General features: G+C 40.2%; 1 protein-coding gene across 2 annotated transcripts in view; it reads right to left on the reverse strand.

Annotated features, from left to right (window-relative positions):
- Positions 1-21,666, reverse strand: part of UBAP2 (ubiquitin associated protein 2) — a 248,076-nt gene that overhangs the window by 216,187 nt on the left and 10,223 nt on the right. Inside the window, exons 2-4 of one of the 2 annotated variants that reach the window (XM_075725829.1) lie at positions 8,601-8,737; positions 4,438-4,515; positions 2,711-2,821 (exon numbers count right to left, since the gene is read on the reverse strand). In XM_075725829.1, the coding sequence (XP_075581944.1) occupies positions 2,711-2,821; positions 4,438-4,515; positions 8,601-8,696 (285 nt within the window). In that variant the 5' untranslated portion in view covers positions 8,697-8,737. Of the gene's footprint in view, positions 1-2,710; positions 2,822-4,437; positions 4,516-8,600; positions 8,738-21,666 lie in introns of those variants that run through there. The other variant, XM_075725830.1, reaches the window with a different exon arrangement.

Genomic DNA, 21,666 nt, shown 5'->3' on the forward strand with positions numbered 1-21,666 from the left:
CACAATAATTTTGAAGAAAGCCTTGAGAAGTTGGGCAGGTCCTTTAAGATAGAGGGTGATGCTACCTCTGGGCATGGGAATCCATCACAGACTATCAAAGCTGCCTGGTTTTGGAAGAGAGCTAACTGATTACAATTTCATCTGACAATGCCTGAAGCAACCCAAATGACAGTTGTGGGCCTGACCTTCAAAAATGTGTAACAGAAGCCTTCTTGCTGGCCTGATCTTAGATGGAAAGCAGAATAATCTGAAAGGTCCTCTTTGTTCTGTCTTCAAAGGTTTAGGAAGTAAAACATGGTTGGGCATAAAACGGATCTTACACCTGTAGGAAGTTAAATGAATAGAAGTCTCAGGCAAAGAAACATGCCCTCCTCTACTCTCATCCACAAGCCTCTTACCTATCCAAAGCCAGACTGTCACAACTATTGCAAGTGAAAAGTCTTCATAAACACTAACAGTCACACAGCATAAAGCCTTAAAGATCACAGCGTTAAAACAAACAAACAAACAAGACTGGCAGAGTACCAAAGAAATTATAAACAGACATTCTAGCTATCACTCCTTGCTCTTCTAATTTCTCAAATTAGATAGATGCATCTTCTTCCAAATGAGGTTAAAAAAAAACTTCTAGTGCATCAAAGCAGAGTGAAACTAGAAAAAGAGATTTGGAAATCTGCATTCAGAACTAGTTGTACCTCTGCTTCCAGCTTTACATCAAATCCATGGTTAAACTGTCCTGCAGCATAATGGCCTTAAAACAAACCCTTCAAGTTAGAGGCCCACAAATTTCCATAAAGAAGAATAAATTTCTTCATGCCCTTCAATTAAAGGGCTCAAGGAGGAACAAGTATTAAGTTCTCTGTTTCTGAGTCGCATTTTGTCTACAGAGAGCAGGGGGTTCAGAGGGACTTGACAAAAGAGCAGAACAAATGGGTATGTTGCTTCTGATTGATAAATGAGTTCAGAAAGTCTTTTTCGTGTCATGATCACTTACAACAATTTGCTAAAGTAAGGAAGCATTTAACATACTCTATCAACCAGAAAACTATTTTCAACTAGAAAATGGCAAATACAAAAAGTACAAGTGAACACAATACCAGCACATTAATAAGACAGATTTATCAAGGTGAGATGTTCTCTTCTACTCCCAACTTGCCAGCTTACTCGGTATTATATACTTTTGTGTTTTAGGTGACCTCAACTCTTCCAAATAAAAAGGGGATAGAAAAGAAAGTCCCCTCAGTCAGAACGGTATGTGTCCTAGATTTAGGGTGTGTGTGGGGGGGGTGTTTCCTCATTAACAATAAGCCAGAGTACACATCCTGACAAATCACAGGAAATACTGTATGTTCAGCATTAAGAAAGGAAGTCCAGGTTTCTTTCCCAACTTAGATGAGATGAAATCTAGTTTACTGCCTAGAATAAACTGTAAGAAATCCCTCCAGTGAAAACATATTTTCCTGATATCTCTGGGATAAAAAAATTGCTCCGTGCAACATTATAAGCGACATTAGTTGTTGTTATATACTGTACTGGTTTTGGCTGGGACAGAGTTAATTTTCTTCACAGTAGCTAGTTCAGGGCTGTTTTGGATTTGTGCTGAAAACAAGGATGACAATACAGGGATGCTTTAGTTAGTGCTGAGCAGTGCTCACACAGGATCAAGGCCTTTTCTGCTCCTCACCCCACCCCACCAGCAAGCAGGCTGGGGGTGCACAAGAAGCTGGGAGGGGACACAGCTGGGACAGCTGACCCCAGCTGACCAAAGGGATATCCCACACCATATGACATCATACTCAGCATATAAAGGTGGGGGAAGAAGAAGGAATGGGGGGACATTCAGAGCAATGGCATTTTGTCTTCCCAAGCAACCATTACGTGTGATGGAGCCCTGCTTTCCTGGAGATGGCTGAACACCTGCCTGCCAATGGGAAGCAGTGAATGAATTCCTTGGTTTGCTTTGCTTGCATACGCAGCTTTTGCTTCACCTATTAAACTGTCTTTACCTCAGGCCACCAGTTTTCTCCCTTTTACTCTTCTGATTCTCTCCCCCATCCCACCGAGGGGGGAGCAAGCAAGCAGCTGCGTGGTGCCGAGTTGCTGGCTGGGGTTAAACCACAACTTTGTTTAGTCTCCTCTTTCTGTTTTTCAATAGTCATGCAAATAAGCAACACAGTGAAAGCAGCAACTACTTGCTGCATACTCTTCTGCCATTAGTAGTGTTGTCAATGCAAATTTCAGATGTAGAAACCTCCTCCAACTTCAATACTGGCAATGCACACTTACAGAATTTGCATGACAAAGTATCTGCCTCACCTTTAGGTTTATAAAGATTGCCCTTCCTGGCACACACTTAGACTCAGGTCTCAGGGTTGCAGAGTTGCCACAGACTAACTACAAACACTGAAGAAAAAAAACAGGCCCACATCTGCCAGAGCACTGAGTTCTGCTTCAGTTAAAATTGCTGTGTGCAAATGAAAGCCAGAGGACTCTGCAAGAGACCAGATGAACACCCACAACATTTTCAAGGTTCATCCTACTCTAAGGTGTGCATGCAGTAGAGAAGCTGCCCGGGTGTCCATTGCCTTAAAAAGAATACGAATGGAGACACGGAAATCAAAAGATTCCAAAATACTACTTTCCCAATCACTTCTTAGGAGTAGAAAGATGCAGCAAACAGAAAGAGAGGTTTATGAAAGTAAAACCTTACCGTGTCTGAACTTCCTTCCAGCAGTATGTTGATTGCTCTGTTCACGTCCCCATTACAATCATGTAGTGCCACTATGCACTCATCCTGGTTTTTCCCCGTCACTTCCATAAGCTGGTAGTAAAAGTCAGACATGTTAAAATATCTAAATTATCATCAGAAGAAAATAAGAGTTAGGACCACCACGGATTCCAAGAAAGTGCATAGCTACTGTGTCAGAGCAAACTAAAATCCTAAATAAAGGTATCTGCATTTTACAGATCTGCTTGGGATTCAGACAAGAGACAGGATAAAACACAAATTAAATGGTAATCAAGAAAGCACTCTCTTTTACACCTTCTTCTTTTCCCTTCATGCTTGCAGCAAATGCTGTCACCCCAGAGACAGCAGTATATGAGGGTAAAGATGTAAAAGACCAGGATCGCTTCAGTATCATCCTCTCCCTCTCCCCACTAAACATCCCCCTTTTTATCCCACTGTGTGAGAACACCATAAGGTAAGGCATGGCAGAGAACAGATCCACCTGGAAAAACATACACACTAAGAAAAAGGTTATTTTTCAGCCAGATCAGCTCCCTCAATCCATTTCAGCATAAGGCCACACAAAATGCATAAGCGATGGCTGCTTAAGGAGACCTAGTACTGAATTATGCTCTGTGGACGTGCGGTGCACATCCTGAGGAGTGTGGGATGGAAATAATCACAGTCTGTCATGGGACACACCCAGGAACTTCGCTCAAACAGAAAAAAAGCTATATGAGCTAGAAATACATATGCACAATGTAAAATATTGCAGATCTCCTATGCAGAACTTAATTCTTATCCTTCCCACCAGCAGAGCTACAGGCACTATTGATGAGGGTCCTTTGGCTTCAGGAAGTACAAGACTTCACTTCTGGCACAGCAACAGAACAAGTTTATAACCAGAACAACAAAAAGCACTTAACAGTGCTTCAGAGGAGGTTTTACAAAGGAAAAGATATCAAGAAATCTGCTCCTCTGCTGCATTAATGCATTTATGCTAATTGTTCTCTCCTTCTGGGTGTACTCCTAGGTTCTTTGTGAGTTGTGATGTGTTCGCTTGGACAAAATCACTGATACCCACAGCAGAACAGGGACCCAGATTCTCAGTACTGCTTGAATTAATGGTCTCAGCTATAACTGAGTAACAGAAGCTCGAGCATCTACACCTATAACTCAGCATGGTAGAGGAAATGGTGTGAGATTTCATTTTCACAGGGTAATTCAATTATTTGAATGCATACACAGATCTGGGAGGTCAGATTTTTTTTTTTTTAAATAGCACTTCAATTCACCTTTAATTTACTTTTCCTGAAAAAAAGCCAAGATATTAGCAAACTCAGTTTATACAGGTGACGTATTTTTCCCATGTGCATGTACATGTGGACAAGCTGAATGCACTCTTTATTCTGACAATCATTAAGTATCAGGACCATAACTATCTGGAAGAGACATTAGCACAGATGAGTTTTGGCTTAAAGGCTTGTCTACAAAGGAAAATACACCAGTGTAACTACACAGCCAGAGCTGTATTACCACACAATTTCTTGTACTTTACAGTGCAATAAGAGCACCTTTTCCTAGTAAACTTACATCCTTCTAAAAAAGGTTTAATCTAAATCAGAAACAGACGCTCTAGCTCCAAAACGTAAGCCAGCTTTGGAGCACCTTATTGCATGGCATAAAAACTCTGTACCATAGAAACATACTTGTTTCACTTTATCTTCAAAATCTGCGTCATTCTTATCGTAGATCATCTGAGCAAGGCGAATCTGTTCTGCTGTTGCCTGAAAAACGCAAACATCCAATAAAGTACACGGAAGGTAACAATACACTTTTTAAAGTATCTCCTAGTGTCACTATAATTTTTTCTCCAGATTCGCAAAAAGAACATACGCAACAAGCACAGAGGTGCTATGGGGAAGGGATTAACACCTCCTCTATGCCCATTTTATAGTTAAAAAGTTAGCTGGGACAGAAGCAATTTCAACACGTTCTCATGTGTTTGAACCACAGTTAAAGGTCACCGCATAGACAAGACAACCATATAATAAAACAGAATTTACCACAGAAGCCTACGCTTTGATATTATTACTTTTACTTTTATTTAGTATCTACCATTCCAGAGTTAGAATTTTATTGTAACAAACTGGCAACAGTATTTCTAAATTAACAACATCTCTGATGATTCCTGCTCACATCACCTTCCATGATTCTCCCAACAACAACCTGACTCTAGTTTTATGAGCACTTAAAAAGAGACTGAGTCATGCCTCAAGATTTTGCCTGTGAACAGCTGCACTTATTTTCTTTATAGTCAAATACTGATCTCTGAAAACTGCAAAAGGATCTTGCTATTGATGAAATATTTGGTGCTTCTGTAACATTTCTGGACCACAAATCCATGCTGGCAACTTCTCCAAAAGCTGAAAGACTAAAATGAATGGATGCAGTAAAGTGCCATAAATCCAAATAGGCTATGGCTGCCCCAGAGCGAAAGCAACTCAAGAACGCTAATGTCTCATCGTACAGGCCACTCTTCATAGTGCAGCATTTGCAGTCTACTTGAACTGCACTCCCATGAAAATACCAAAGATAACTGTATGCTACATGATCCTGGACCGAATGTGATTTCTGCTCAAAGAGAAGAGGCTACTGTCTTGTGCTAGAGAAGGCTGATACTGAAGAGAGCCAGGATGACCCAAAATGCAGGCTGATGTGCTGCAGAAGACTTCTTCACTGAGAAGAGGACCGCCTCATGCACTGAAACTCTTGACAGAAAGGATTCATCCTGGGCAGCTGGTTGAATCTCACCTTTCAGTCTCACTTCACAGGATACCCACACGAAATTCTGTGTCTCATGAGCTCAGATTTAATCAGCCTCAATCAGCCTCAAACTGCTTCGTTTTTGGAGTTTACCACAAATACAAGCTCTAGAGGAGGTTGCCAAGAGTAAATGCTGAGAAGAGTCTAAAAATTACTCCACCGTACACCACCAGCTGCTTATTTTCCAAGAAGTTACTGCAGCTCTCCCAGTTTCTTGAGGCAAGCAACATTTGCCATGCTCAGAGGCGACGTTCCAAGACAATTAGTGTTTGTAACAGAGTTAAGTACTCTGCACTACTTCACATTTTCAAAGTGTCACGCTGACAGCTTCATACGTCAGTCAGTAACACAGAGGAGAGCCTGCTCTGGAATTCCTCATGCCAGGCCTGCTGCTGCCCTCCACGAAAGCCTCCTGGTCAGTGCGGTGCTCTGTGCAAAGGAGCTCCTTCTTGGTGTCTGCTGTGAGCTCAGCAGAGAGCAAAAACAAAAGGTCTGCTGGTTTCAGGAATTAAGCCTTGTTAATCCATCTTCTCATTCTGCCTTTAGCCTCCTCAGGCCTACTACAACTTTTAAGCTAGTGAAGAGATTTCCTTTAAAGATATCCAGAGTAAAAACGTTCAATGTAATTTCTATAGAGACATGACAGCATATTTGACCAGAAACAGGAAGCCATTAAGATTCATTTTTTCCGTAAACCAACTTTTTTTCAAGTCCACGTTAGAAGACAAAAATATACCAATTTTATAACAATATCAAATGTGTGACCGCATCTTCAGTTTTCCTGTGTATGCAGAGAGCTTAGAAACACAAGTAGGCACACATACTGCTAATATTTATGCCAGTGGATTATACCCAGATGGAATTGAAGATTCAGAAGAAAAAAAAAAAAAAACACAAAACCCACAAAAACCCACCAGAAGTGTTTACTACACAAAGGCCATATCATTGTCACAAAAAGTTTTCGTTTTTTCCCAGCAAGTGGTGGTTCTTTATTTTTAAGGCACCATCGTTACAAGTAACACTGTAGTATCCTATAAAAGAGTATAATTAAGTTTTAGTTGTGACTAAGAACACAGTAGCATGTTAAGACACCTAAAACTTCACTCAACCTTACAAGATATATTACCTTTACGGCATAATAGAGTGAAGGAAATTTTTAACCAACAAGTTCAAACTACCAGAAAACAGAAGTGTGCAAAACACAAAATTAAGTGACAGTAATAGGCCCCGATCATATAATAAAAACAGTGTATTTATTACCCAGAAGCAATGCGAAAGAACTGTGATGTAATTTCTTAAATAATGATCAATGTGATATTATTACAATGAAATCTCCATTTGGGAAAGCAACATTATTTTACATTCAGAAGAATCAGTCAGTGGTGATTAAACAGTAAAATCCCACACGTTTCTGTTGATCTTTAAAGCCTGACTAAGGAAGAAGGTCCATCTGATATCTGAACAATAAAAAAATATGTTGCACTAAAACATAATTGCTGTACATTAAACAACCATCTTTTCCACTGAATTGACCAAACCAGTATCTATTATGCAAGAAGTAGAATCAGTGGACAAAATGCAGAAAAAGGTCTGTAAGACTTAATGCTTAAAATCAATGAATCACATAGGTTGGAAAGGTCCTCCAGGGATACTCAGTGCAACCTCCCACTGAGAGCATGTCCCATCAGAGGAGCTGCTTGGGGCCAGACAGAGATCCCACAATCTGTCTAATCCATGACCTTGTTCATGGTAAACAGTTTTCTTCCTTTTAACAGCTGGAATTTACAGTGTTCCAGCTTGTGCCATTGTCTCTCTGAGAAGAGTCTGACTTCACCTTTTCTATACCCTTTTCATGAGGTGTCTGAATAGAAGACACCACCCTTTCCTTGCCTTCTTAGGGCTGAACAAATGCAGTTCCCTGAGCCACCCCTCATTCATCCTGTGCTCCAGCCTCTCAGCTATCTTCGCAGCTCTTCACTGGACTTGCTCCATCTGTCAATGTCTGTCTTGTGCCAGGGAACCCAAAACTGGGCAGAGTACTCCACTGCTGTCTTGCAAATGTCAAAAAAAGGGAAAACTACCACTTCTGCCAACCTGCTCACTACACTCCTGCAGCCTTATTTGTTATAAAACAAAAAACAAATTCAACTTCATCTGTTGAAAGTCACTTTCTAAATCCACACATTCGCATGAAACATGACTACGCAAAGTGCTGCAGCGCAAGGAGATAAGGGCTTCAGCTCACATAATTAATACTGTACAAAACAGAACAAGAGCCCCTCATGTTAAAGATCGGTCTAGAAAACAATAAAAGACACAATTTCCCAGAGGAGAACCTCTAGATTGATGCACTCTCTGCCAGCAGAGAACTGAGGCAATTCTTGAATTGAGTCCAATTTTGAGAAGTACCTGACAAGAGAATAATGAGTTGCCAGGAGCAGAGACATTTTGCACTCTCTGTAACCCAGACAAGCACACAACTACTCTGCTGCTGAGAATCAATGCAATGGGGTAAGAGCTTAATTTCCATCTCGCAGATACTCAAAATAATTTTAGTCCGCTAGCAGACGGCTACCTTCATTTCACTTTGCGAGGACACTGCACAAGAATTTGGGGATTTTGTGACTTGCAGATATCCTGAATCATGCTGTAGAATATGGCATGCATCTAACAAAGCTTTTCCCACCACCCAAATTCCTCTACCGACCAGAAATCTGCTAGCATCATGAGGATGGCACATGGAAGAGCTGAGATCTGAGGACACTGAGGTCACAGGACAGAAATCCTGACACAGGCGTAGAATTCCTCACTGATGGGAAATCATGTTGCTGAAGAACACAAAGCTCCTTTAGAGGCAAGGATACAGGAACAACTTAATGCTGTGCTGGATTACTGAGCAATTAAAGCGAGATATCAAACATACTCTTCCAAAATAGACCATGATTTCCCCCCCCCATCTCTTCTCAGTTTTTATTGACTTTGGGAAGAAATGTGTATCATTACATGCTCATTTTCAACTCAAAGAAGATTACATAGTAGCACATACCTGTACTACTTGTTTCTGTGGTTGTGTTGGCTGTGTTGAAATTTGTGTTTTGTCCCGAGTGCCCCGGGTACGTTCACTGCCCACCGAAGTCATCATATACAGTATATACAAAACAATGTATGTACAAAATAGAAAATCTGGAAGAAAGAAAAAAAAAAGAGCATGAGTTAAGGCAGGGTACTGATTCAATACCCAGATAATATACAAATGCAGTAGCTTGAACTCTTCCTGCCTTCACCATGAACTCTTCACAGAGATTCCTGAGAAACCAGCTTTAATACACTATTATTGGATTTATCGCAGTCTTTACAGTAAAGGGGGAAATGCAGTGGATAAAAAGCATTTTTATCAGCTGATTGGGATCTGTCTCAATCTGTACTTCCAGATGACATCTACATCTCACAGCTTTTTCCAATTATTTAACATACAGACTTTTCTATCTGCGACTCTGCTGAAATTTCAGCTCCAGCTGTATCACTCCTTAAATTTCTGTAATACCTGCTGTCTTGTTTTGATGCCTGGAATTTAACCACTCTCATACCTCCTCAGAACGCTAACACAAAAATCACATTCACAAACCAGGCAGTTCCTCTCTTCCCCGTCATCAAACTGCTTTCGGCACATATACGGAGGTCGTTGGCAATGCCCACTCTACTTCTCACCTCTCATTTACAAGAGAAATTATGATGCTTGCCTTTAAATCCAGCCTCTGTAGCCAGTATTTTTGTTTTGTTCTCCCTCATAATTACAGAAATGATTTACAAAACTACCTATTACCCTGCTTTAAAACATACCTTTGTCGAAAGGCAACAAAGAAACCCAAAAGAAAACCCAACCCCCGCACACACATCAGCGCTATCCCATTTCTGGCAGTCAGTTTTCATTCTCATTCATCCTCTAGCATTAAAATTACTTTGAAACAACAGACTTATTATTTCCCCTGTTTTTGTACAGCATCTAACACAAGGCTAATTGATGAGTATGGTTTATAGTAGCTATGATAACTGGAAACATCTCTGAACTGGTCAGAATGGTCATGGTCAACTGCCTGGTTTCTGTCCCCATGACAGTGGAAAGTAAAACTGCAAATTTAGGGAACTAAGGACAATCCGCAAGTGGTGCACCTGGGCAGAAGGAGATGTGCAAACAAGCAGCAAAGTACTTTTACTGCAGCCCCAATGTATGAACGTGGCTCAGCACACAACTTGTCAGGGCAGCAGCTTTAGTGCAAGCTGGCTAGCACCGACTTAAACGCACAATAATACTCAGAAGAAAAGCAAGAAAATTGCTGTGACTGCATGGACAAGGACGTGTTCAACACCCAACTGCTCACTAGCACTCACAAGTAATGGATACTCAACAATTAAAGTTGCAATGAGATGCTTCAGCTCAAACATCAATTCACAATGCTCAGAGCCTCATCTAGAATCAAAAAGACAATTAACCCCATTATCACCTACATCTCTTCTTCACTTTAGAAATACATTTTTGTTGGCCAAAATTGAACCCCGACATTCAGTTTCTTTATATGCTAGTTAAAGCATTCAAAGAAGTATGAGGAGAAAGTATATTTCCATGAACTCTTACATATTTAACAAGAAAAGACCTGCCTTTACCAGGAACTGACTGTAGTATGAGCTGAACTGGAACACTGTGTTTCTCCAGTTTTATGAATACATTCACCAAAGCCAATCTGTCTCACAGTCTCTTAAGGTAGTCTAACTTTGCTGTCCTCTAAGCCCCAGAACGCACAGGCCTTCAGAGCACTGTACTTGACATCCTAAAAGTCAGATACAGTCAGAACAGAGGTTATTCAAGCTTGTGACAACATGTTCTATGGAAAGCAAAATATTAAGTAGATGTGGAGATGCTCTGAACAGCAAGTTCAACACTTATCGCTGACTATCTCATCGTGGCTATCTGGTGCACTGGTATTTTAAACACGTCATGGACAGTCTTCAGTTGAGTCTGCAGTAGAAATTACTTTTGCTCTTTATAAGCCTTGCTGACTGGGTGGCCAGCATCCGAAAACTTAAATTTTTATAGAGTAATAATGGACGCTTGGGTTGGTTTGGTTTTTTGGGTTTTGGTTTTTTATTTTTTCATTTTGGGGTTTGTTTGTTTGTTTTTTTTAAGTATTGGTCAGCTCATCATCTAGCACAATGAGCAATGAAAAAAAGCCCTGAACAGAGAACATGACAGAGACCACTAACCTCTCTGAAAGACAAGCTAATAGTTTCACATACAGTCTGCAATAAGCCCACTGTGATTTAAGATATGTTGAGAAATTATAACTCCATTGGGTGTCAATTTTTTCATCATTTCCAAATTAACATCATGTTTACACAGATTCTGGTACCTAGGAATTCTGACATACATTTCAATGCTATTTTCTCTAATTTCACTAAAGCTACTCAAAATATTGCAATCGATATTTTGGACAGGACAGCAGTACACACACATTAAAATAGAGTCTTCCATTTATTTGTAAAGCACACACTGAACTATAACCTACACTTCTGACAGCCAGGTAACCTATGGTACCTGAAGAGGACTGTGTCTTTTCTCCCTCTCCTAACATGTATTTTCATGTCTCTGTGCCACAGCTGCTTAAGCCAGGGATGAAAGGATACTTTAAAGAAAAAGGCAAGCACACAAATGTTTGAAACATTCCCTAGGGATGAAGCAGCACAGCAAGATCAGCCTGCTGGCTGGAACAGAGCCAAACAACCTGAACAGTATAATGGGATCTTTAAAGAAGATCCTCATCTTGCTGACCATGCAGCTCATGAGCAGCACAATTTGGCAACAGGTCCAAAGCAGAAAACCAGCGGAGGCAAGAACCTCCTCCTGGCAGTGGTATGGACTTGCACTTGCTTCAGACAAGTGTGTAAACACACCCTCAGTTTGATGTTCCCCATCAAGCCAACATGTACATGTTACAATCCATTTCAGACACAATCCAGACTTCTTAAAAGCACAACTGGCAGCTTGATATAAAGAGAGCTTCAAAATAAAGCTATTTTATTTCCCGTTAGTTGGCTCCCACTATCTACAGGTAATGCCCAGTCACAGCAACCAGCCCAGCCCCAGCACACACGAGGAGCAGCTGAAGGGCTCTGCTCCACCACCAATGGTGGCCTGACCAGGGAAACATTGCACCTCCCTTCACCGCGCTGTGCTGAGGCTTCACACCCTACCACACCTACTCTTTAGAGTACTGAAGCAGTAGGCAGAAGGGAGGCAGATAGCCACTGCCTTCAAATTACCATAGTGACTACAATTTTGAGCGTTAAGTGGGATATTATTAATTAACAAGATGGGTCTGAACAAGAACATTTCCTTGCTCGCAAAGCAGCTTATTCTCTCCAATCCCTCATGTTAAAAAGGCTGTTTGGCAGGCTGTTGTCATAGCAATGAGTAGGATATCACAAACTGATGAACTTTTAACTGCAGATCAAAGGAGAAAAGAAGATTTGAGACCGGGAGAAAGACAACTCAAGTAAAATCTGTTTACCAAAGATCAAAAAAATATTCAGACAAGCAGATGTTTCAGCTTCCATGTCAGGGTCTGGCTCAGTGCAAAAGTCCCTCATCAGCAGTTAATACTTGACCTTGTAGACACATTGCAACTCTAGTAAGCAGCCAAAACAGCTGTATTTTGAAGAAATAGATACACGTTAAATGACAATGTACTCCCACAGCACTAGCAAAAAAGGCAGAGAAAGCATTAAAGAGACTGGACTTCCCAAAACTGTTGTGTAGAGAAGGTGGTCATACTTTCTTTCATGACAATAAAAAGAAGCAGCACAAGACTGCTGTAAAACTTTCTTTCACTGATGTAATCTAGTGCCTGCAGAGGAAGGTTGTCTTTGCTTCTACCTTAAAAACAAAGAAAAAATCAGAAAAAAAAACAAAACAAAACAAAAAAAACCTTGATCAGTAGTTAAGAAAATTGTTCACTCCAAGTATGTTTAGCTTCTCAAGCACTAAGAAATTCAAGTATCAGCACTTCCTCATAAAGCAAATAACTAGACTTAAACATGGAAAGCAACAGAGGCATTTAAGAGGAAAACAATCCCAAATATCAATGTTTTGTCTGTTTTAGTGTTTCTGTCTGTACAGCAAGTTTAGCCCAAGGACCTACACTACAACAGCAGATAAAGTATTGTATAATAAGCCATCATGAGACTGGTGATGGAATGGCAACAATTATGCTAGTTTCCAAAAGCAGTTGTTCAGTATCAGTATCTCAACACCCAGCTTTCCTAAAGAGACCTAATCCTGCCGCCCGCCCCCCCCAAAGTATCCATACTGCAAGTCTTATTCAACACATTTAGTTGGGTTTCTGCTCTGGACTTTAGAGGGAAAAGAGGAAGGCAAAGAATCAAAGAGTAATTGAATGCCTATCAACACAAAAAGCAGGTTTTTAAAGCTATCATAATGCTTTCTTTGATCTTTTGTTCAAGATTCTTCCCTTTGGCAAGAAATCTAGTCCTTTTAGACTCAACAAGTCAGAAAAGCTAGAGATACACAGAATACAAACTGATTTGACAGGGTGGCAAGCCCCTCAAGACATAGTAAATCCATTGCTGAACTTCCAGGGACAGACCACATACTGCAATAAAACCTGACTTTCAAGAATCCTTCTGAAGTTAAATATTCACTTCCATCAGCTGAACGAAACATTTGCCCTTTCAATTCTTTTCCTGAGGCAGTCTCAGAAAGTTATTTTCTTGACTCTCTGGACAGGGAGCTATGATAAAGAACACTGTGCAGAAATCTCTGTGAACACCTTAAAAGTGTGATTGCTTCTTTATACTCCAATCACAGACCTACCCAGTGAAGGATTTCTCACGACAGGGTGGGGAAAAGGCTGCAGGACTCTGCCTCATGATGGCATGACTACTGTACAAGTCTAGATCTTACTGCTATGGCAGTAGCGTGACATGAGCATTAGGAAAAAGAGCAGAGGAAAAAAATTATTTCTGCAAAGCATTGATGCAGTGCATTTCCCTCAAATTCTGTTGTCTAAAGAATCTCACCACCTTTATTACTGCTTGAAAGGAGAAAAGAGTTTGCAAGAGTAAGATGTTCCTCAGGAGCAGTGCTGATTACTCAGTGTGTACTGCCTCAAGCCAACAATACTGAACCTGAGCTTATGGATCCTGGGAGGATTTATTTCTCATCTTACCATCTTCTACAGTAAACAGGAAGAATATTGATGGCCAGGAGTAGACCTGCATCACTGACAGAACACCACAGGAGAGAGATATTGTACTATCTGTATGCTCCCATGTTTTACCAAGAAAAGAGGATTGCTGGGAGTGGCCAGAGTACCAGTACAAACATATAAACTAACATACACACTTCTAGTTGTGTTAGCAAAGCATACTGAATAAACAAGTGAATACTCTTACCCACCTTTCTTAAAACCCACTGAGTTGTTAGTTGAAATTGCTATTCTGCCAAGTCAATCTATAATTAGCTAAGAACACACCCCAATCTACAGAAATCAATAATTCCTCATTACCACCAAAAAAAAAAGTTCATTTAAAGGATGGGTAATCCTAAGCAAATGTTATACAAAGGAAGACAAAGAAATATACAAATAGGTCTTACAAATAAAAGACAAGACAGCATTGTTTTGGAAGAGAGAGAAGTGCTCATCTTCAAAAGACTGGGGTTGGGCTCGGGATATGTGACCAGCCTTTGCCTATCTCAAATGCATGATGTGGAAGGGGGACTGAACAGTGCATGTTTTCCACTAGTAGAGCAGGTTTCAAACATGAAAGTTAAGTAATATTATTGACATTATTTTTAAAAATCTTCTACTCTTACAATATCTATCTTTGCTATTATCCCAGTTGTTTCTGCCTAGCAGACATGTTTTACATTTTAGTATATACTGGTGATTATCCCAGCTTTAAACAAAATCTGCCAACTATCCACAATAAACTTTCAACAGACTTGCCCCCATCATTTCTTCATACATATTGGAGCCTCAGTGGCAACAAGTGCCCTTATTCATACAGAAATTTCTGAAGGAGGAATCTAAATTTCCCCAAATTCAACTTTCACTGGTATTTACGAAAAAACAAAGTAAAACAAGTGCACTAAAATCAGAGAAGCCTAACTGACTTCCACCTAGGTCTTTATCTTTCACACAACTAATGCAATCTTCAGACTGCTAAAAACCTGTCAGCAAAACCCACCCAACTCTGCTGCTGTTAGAAGACAACACTCCTGAGTGACTCTGGACAATCAAAAGGCAGTGAATGTCCTAGAAGACTCAGAGGACTTGACCTTATGTTTCAGGCATCAGTATCTACAAAGTCACTATTCTCATGTTTTGCTGCCTTTCTGTAAGAACAACACCATTTTAGATAGCAACTGGCTGGACTTCCACATGCAAAAAGAATAAGGTCCTGCTCCCTGTCCTAACTAATTATAAGCCCCATTTTTGCAAAGACCTGCAAGATGCACTAGTTACCAGCACTTACCATTGACTGTAATGAAACTTCAAGTAACAGAGACCCAGTTAGACTAACTGCATGTTATATTCTAAGCACCAGCCTCAGATCTATCAGAACTAGAGGATCTTAATAGACCATAATGCAGACCAGACCACAGTTGTTGCTATGAACTAGACAAAAAAAAAAAAAAAAAAAAAAAAAAAAAAAGAGAGAGGCTGCACTGGTTCACACAGGAATGTAATATATACAAAACAGAAATTCTCTTTGAGAAGCAGCAATCATAGGGATCCTGTGAGGAAGGGGCAACAGCTAGTTCACTTTTGAAGTATGTTTCTCTGCTGAGGAATATTTTAAGACAAGTCCTGGCCTGTCCTCATATTCTAAGACCTAAAGAAAAAATTAAATATGTGTTCCTGTCATCTTTGATGGAACAATGTCTTCTCTTGCCCTCTGTCATACAAAGGGTTCTCCAATGCGAACCCTCTCCAACAGCTACCAAAGTAAAAGAGATAATGCATTCCCATCACTAACCACACCGTATGCTGTCCTGAACTGTCAGCTGACTCAGTATCTCGGGCTAGGAAGCATACGGAGACCACAGTGGCTCAGAGGTGGTTCCTGGTGCTTGCACAGCCGTGCATGCACTACTTCCTCTTGCTACAGTATGAAAGGAAAATCTCCATTTCCAAATCCTCTGCTCTCTTATTTTCTAGCCTAAGACGTCAAAAGAAAATCCTAACCAAGTCAATACACAGTGTACTTGCTGTTTATTCTATCACTGCTACATTCACTGGTGAAGAACCATCAGTATTGCAAATCTTCTCTCCATACCTGTTTCTCTGGGTTTCTCCCCGCAAAAAAATGGAACAATCAATGAAGAAAAACAGAAAAGGTAAAGCCCTCGGTGTTTTCCCTAAGGTTTCCCAAGTAGCATCCAGTGAAAGGGCACTAGTGTCTACAACTTCCAAGAAAGCAGCAGCTAGCAGAACTACAGCCTAGTCACCCCCTGCAACAAATACTCAGGCTGAATTATACACTGCATCAACTAGAAGGCTTGTAAAAAACATTAACTAGTACTTCACAAAAGGAAAGGTTTACTGCAGCTGAGGAAAAAACTGAACTAGCAGGTTTTTCAGGGTTGAAAATCATTACCCTCTGCAGCCAGAACTAACACAGCCTTCCTGAAGTCACACACAAGTGGAGGATGCCTAAGCAGAGTTTGGGACAAAAAAACTTGACTAGAGTTTTAGTTCCTGTTTGGAACCTGGTTGTATATTCATTCAAAGCTCAATCCATAGTGCAGGTAGAACCTAAACAGTTTATTCCATTAAAATCAAGTTTCAGCTCACATCTAATACCACGCAACTGCGGGCTGTCACCAGAAATGGCATTCCTGCTCCCCTACTCCTTAACCACATAATATTGTTACTTCCCTTCAATCAGACTAACGATCCTGCAGCTGCAGAGGGAGCTGGTTCAGTGAGCTGACCCAAGAACAAACTAAATCCTCTAAAACAAAACAGTGAGTCAGTTGAATAAGTTTATCCAGTGGAAAACCATGTGGCTATACAACTGCTGAATCTGATACAACGGACACGAATCAAGTTCATAAGCAAATGGGGAACTTGCATTTCAGCAGCCATGCACCATTATAACATAGGTAAAAAGTGAGGTTTCATATTTTGTTTTCCTGGGATCGAGTATAGCAAGACTTGATCCTGGTCAGGTGCTCTGCACACAACAACAACAAAAATTAAAGATGCCTTGTAGGCATTTTAAAAAATAAAAAACTCCCAGGAAAGGACTTTGCCATCAGAGTGACATTGAATATATCACTATCTTATGACATATATACTTTTGATCACCAGTGGGAAAATAGAGACTTGTATCACCTTTACTGAGGAACACTCCTTAATGGCCAGCCTGTTGGATAGCTGTTAGCATTCAGTAACTTGCAGTGAAGAATACACTTACAAAAATTTGGAGGTGCTTCTATCCAAACAAGAGTAGGCTATAATCAACCAACATTAGGACAGCCTGACTAACACAGCTTACAGTAATCTAGAATACCATCCTTTCCCCCAGCCACAGAAGTATCTGTCTACATTTGGTTTTGGGCATTAAACTAGAGACTTAAACTACCCTAAACCAATTTAGCCACCAAAAGGAATCTTTAATGATTTTGTACACACAACTAAATATTTGATGCTCTTGCTGGTCATCTTTGAATTTCACTTTCACAGGAATAATACACTCAAACATCCACCATTTCCGTATCAAAAGCCCCACCTTGAGCGGACTTGCTCCCTCTCCCAGCTCATTAAAACTCACAGCAGTCCCTCTGAGGGGGAAAGAAGGAAATCCAGATAGACTCGTCCGGGAAGACAGGGCTGGGTGACTTGGAAGTTCTTCAGATGGCTCCTCCACCAAAAAAAAAAAACCAAAACAAAACCAAAAAAAACAACAAAACTCACAAGGCAAAGCCTCTGCAGACTGTAATAGTTGGCACAGCTTTCCAGTCTATCTGAGATGAACTCAGGGGTCAGCTAGAAGCCCAAGCGAGCTCCAGGCACACACACACATATGTATATGTATGTAGGTGAGGAAACAGCTGCATACTAGGTACTAAACAAGTTATAGACATTATCTTCAAAGAATACATGGAAGGACATATAATCTCAGTTCACACTCTGGTTAAGCTATCAATACTACAAGGAAAAAAAAAATATTTAAGTAGCCAAAGCATCTCAGATAAGACTGAAGTACACCACTAAAGCTGCGCAGGACTTATGACCTTCCTGTATTAACTGTGACCAACTTGTCTCAAAACCACTATTCCCCACACCTCTGGGGACAATGTCAGCAGGACACTTTCAAAACAGTTTAAGCTTGGGCTATGTCAGTACATACAACATGAGGTACAACCATGTATTTGGTTGTACAATTGGGTTGTACAATTTGGTTGTACAACCCAAAAATTTGGGCTTGCAGTTTGTCAATAGTACCAACTGTAAGATACAACAGTTTAAAAGAAAAACCCTTCAGCAGGTCAGCCCCCTAACAACCATTACCGTTACAATCAACAGCTAGCTGTACCCACAAGATGAGTAATTCATGCACCAGCAAAAAAAGGGGAAAAAAAAAGTTGTTAAATGACAAAAAAAACACTTTTAAACTTAGCCAGATTAAACCGGTACCAGAACAACAAAAAAAAGATGGTGAATTGTTACAGGAGCAGGGAAAAAGACAAGCACTGGGAACTGTCAGCTTTGGCTATTAAACTGTAGAAATGCATATTTCAGCTATTCGCTCTGATGTAATGCCCCATATCTAAACAGCCCCTAAAATTAATTGCTGTTTACACAGAAAAACAAACACAGTAAGAAGAGTTAGTGTTGAAATCCAGGTACTCCAAACGACAGAAAGAAACAGCTAACACGAGCTGGGAGCCATGCAGCCAGGGCAGAACCCAGAAGGGGGAATTCACTTTGACTGGGGTTCTTGTAAACAAGGTGGCACACAGGAAGCAGCGCTCGACATCGGACATCTCACTGCCAGATCACGAAGACGCTTGGCATTTGCGCTCTCCCTGCCCCCCCCGGCTCCCTCCCGTGTCGCCGAACCGCGCTCTCCTGGAACGGCTTCCAAAGGAATTCTTTGAATAGAAACAGATACAAGTAAGAGGACTGAAAATAGCTGAGCAAGAGTGGAGACATTTGTTACGTTCTCACACTGGCGGAAACACACTCAACTGCATCAAAAAAAGGGCACCTAGTTAATTCACACTAGAACTGACAACAAGGAACAAAGTAGAAAGTGCCACCATAAAAAACATTTCGGAGAGGAGGATTAATTCAGACTTGTGACACTCATCAGATCACGCTACAACAGTCACAACAAAAAGCAATGATTAAATTACAAGCCACAAGTGATATAAAAGCAAATGCACTAAGTAATCAGTAAGGCTATATCTATAAAATGTGCTAAAAATCTCATGATATCAGATTTTTGATTCTAGCTTCAAAGTTTTGGTAGCAACACCAAAGAGCTCAAATATCACTCCTGCACCTGTACAGAGCCCTACTCCTTGAACTGGGGACTGAAGAAAGAAGACTAGTACAGATCACTGCTCGCGATATGCTCACATATCCAGAAAACCAAAGAAAACCAAGAGTCTTGCTGAAAAAAAGCCTTTAAGTAAAGCAAGATATTCTAGAACATCTTTCTATTGTTCTCCCCCAGATGATATTTCTCAAGGTTCATCTTAGGCAAGAGGAGAATCCACCAAAATAAAAACCTAATTTTTTTTGCAGTGACATATACAACTCTGAATATAAAGTTCCAGAAGGAGGAAAAGAAACAATAGTTTCTAAGGCAGTGTTAAAGGTTTCCTTCCTTCACAATCTCATGCTTTTACTGTGCATAAAATCTTGATGAAAACTCACGGGCATTTGGGTCAGTTTAGCTTTCCAAAGTGAAACACTGTGAGAAGCCCAAAGTGCAACACTGTGAGAAGCCCAAAGTGCAACACTGTGAGAAGCCCGGTCCTTTTTCAAACTTATTGTCAGGTGCTCAGAGACAAGCAGCCACAGACACAGTATCGAGAAAGGAAAGGCGCTAAGAGATCATTTTTATTCCTCTGCCAACTCTGGATTGCCCCTTCTACGGTCACAACTGTTGTTAGCATTTTGTCTAGCTTTAAACAAGATGGGGTTTATTGGTTTCCTTTGATACTAATCCTCATCTTGACCTGCTTCAGCCAGAAAATGTGGTTTTACCCCAAGCCTCCCCATGTGATTTTGAGCATTATCTTCCTCTTGATCACAACTTCTCAACTTGGTGTCACGTGTAAATTCACTTACTCTTGTTCTGTCATTCTAGAAGTTTATGTAAGGTCAGGTCTATCTGACCTGCACTAAAACGATACCAAACCATCCAATGAGATGAAGGATTAACCATCTTCAAACTTCAAACATACAACACACCAGAAAGGAGCAGGTAAGTAGGTAAAGAACCCTCCACACAGAATTCAAATCTAAAAGCAGGAATAAAGGCATCCAGGCTGTTCTTGTATGTTTAATATTAAAAAAACAAAATGAAATTAACCTCCCACTTCTTAGTTAGTTTCTTAACCTTTTTAAAGAAGACACCACAGAGACAAGCTGCTCACATATGATGTCAAATTGCCCAAAGTTTTATTGCACTTAATTCAGTATTTATTTTCTCTCCAACATAAGTGGGGGGGAACCACCCACAGGCTTCTTCTAAGACCCACAGCCACTGTTCCAGACGCCAATCTTTACCTTTTTCTGCCAGTCTGGACTGACTTAAATGTTGTTTGGCTGGCACATGTTTTGCGTCTCCGGGAAGGAGGTTCTTACTTTCCTCCACCACTTCTTTCCAAGCCAGACTAGCTTGTAATAAAATTGAAGAAAAGTGCAAAGGATATTTTTTTTAAACTTTGCAAAATCTGAATGAGCATACCAAGTTTTTCTTCAAAACTTCCTTCCTGTTGATAGACAATTAAGAAATTCCTCTTTATAGAAATTTATTCACTTATTTTCTTAAAGCTTACATTCCCTTTTAAACATACTTTTGTATCCTGCTGGGTTATTCATTACTATGCTGTACTAACCTAACAGCCCCCAATTCCACAGAGGTGTGCTGGGTTTATATACTGTGCAAGGCAATATTAATGCCTAAGTAGAAAACCTGTTTTCCAAAACATTCCAAGAAGATGTTAGTCACCTGTCTATTTTACCATCAATCTAAAAGACCAAGCACTCTGCTGCAAGATGAAGTTATTCACTTTTGAAAGAAAAGGGACTTGCATCTTCACTTCTTAAGTTTCTGAAACAGTTAGCTTGCTTATATTAATTGCAGCACCTCACCCTTAGTACACATGTGAATTCCAAGATTGCACCTGGAATACACATTCTGCTAACTGCGGTGTTCACCTCTAGCAACAGCATTAAAATACTACAGGTATTAGCTTTAGAGATCATACTGTACCTACAAAAACTTCATGGACAAATGGTTTGGCAGTGACAACCTTTAAAATCATTTCAGCAGAAGACATGTTGTAAACATCAATTTTCTCCAAGCAAACCAAAAAGCTGTATGTACACAGAAGTCAAGCAAAGGATAAGGGAGGGATAACCAAGATAAAATATTACAAGTTTTAAAAATTGCAAACTTAAGTAACAGCTTTTTAATCACAATAATACTTCTCAGACATTTACAGAATGTTATGTAAAAATTCTAGCACAGCAGGGGACTGTTAAGCACACTTGCTGTAAAAGCCAAGACACTGTAAAGAAATTGAGAAACCAATGGTAGGCAAGTTTAAAATGCAGAACAGTATGATGATTTAAATATGTTCTCAATTTAACACACACAGACTGATCAAGTTCTACGACTACACTGCCCAAAACATGGCCTTTGGAAACTAGTAAGAAGAACTTGATTCACTAGAATAAGGTGAAAATAAAAATTGTAAAAGGAAAAATACAACTTGTCATTCTACATGCCTCCTCTGATAAGAGCAAAAGTCCAAGACATAGATGGTTAAGGGGGCAGCGTTCACCCAA

Source organism: Pelecanus crispus, chromosome Z, assembly GCF_030463565.1.
Source record: "Pelecanus crispus isolate bPelCri1 chromosome Z, bPelCri1.pri, whole genome shotgun sequence".
NCBI lineage: Eukaryota > Metazoa > Chordata > Aves > Pelecaniformes > Pelecanidae > Pelecanus > Pelecanus crispus.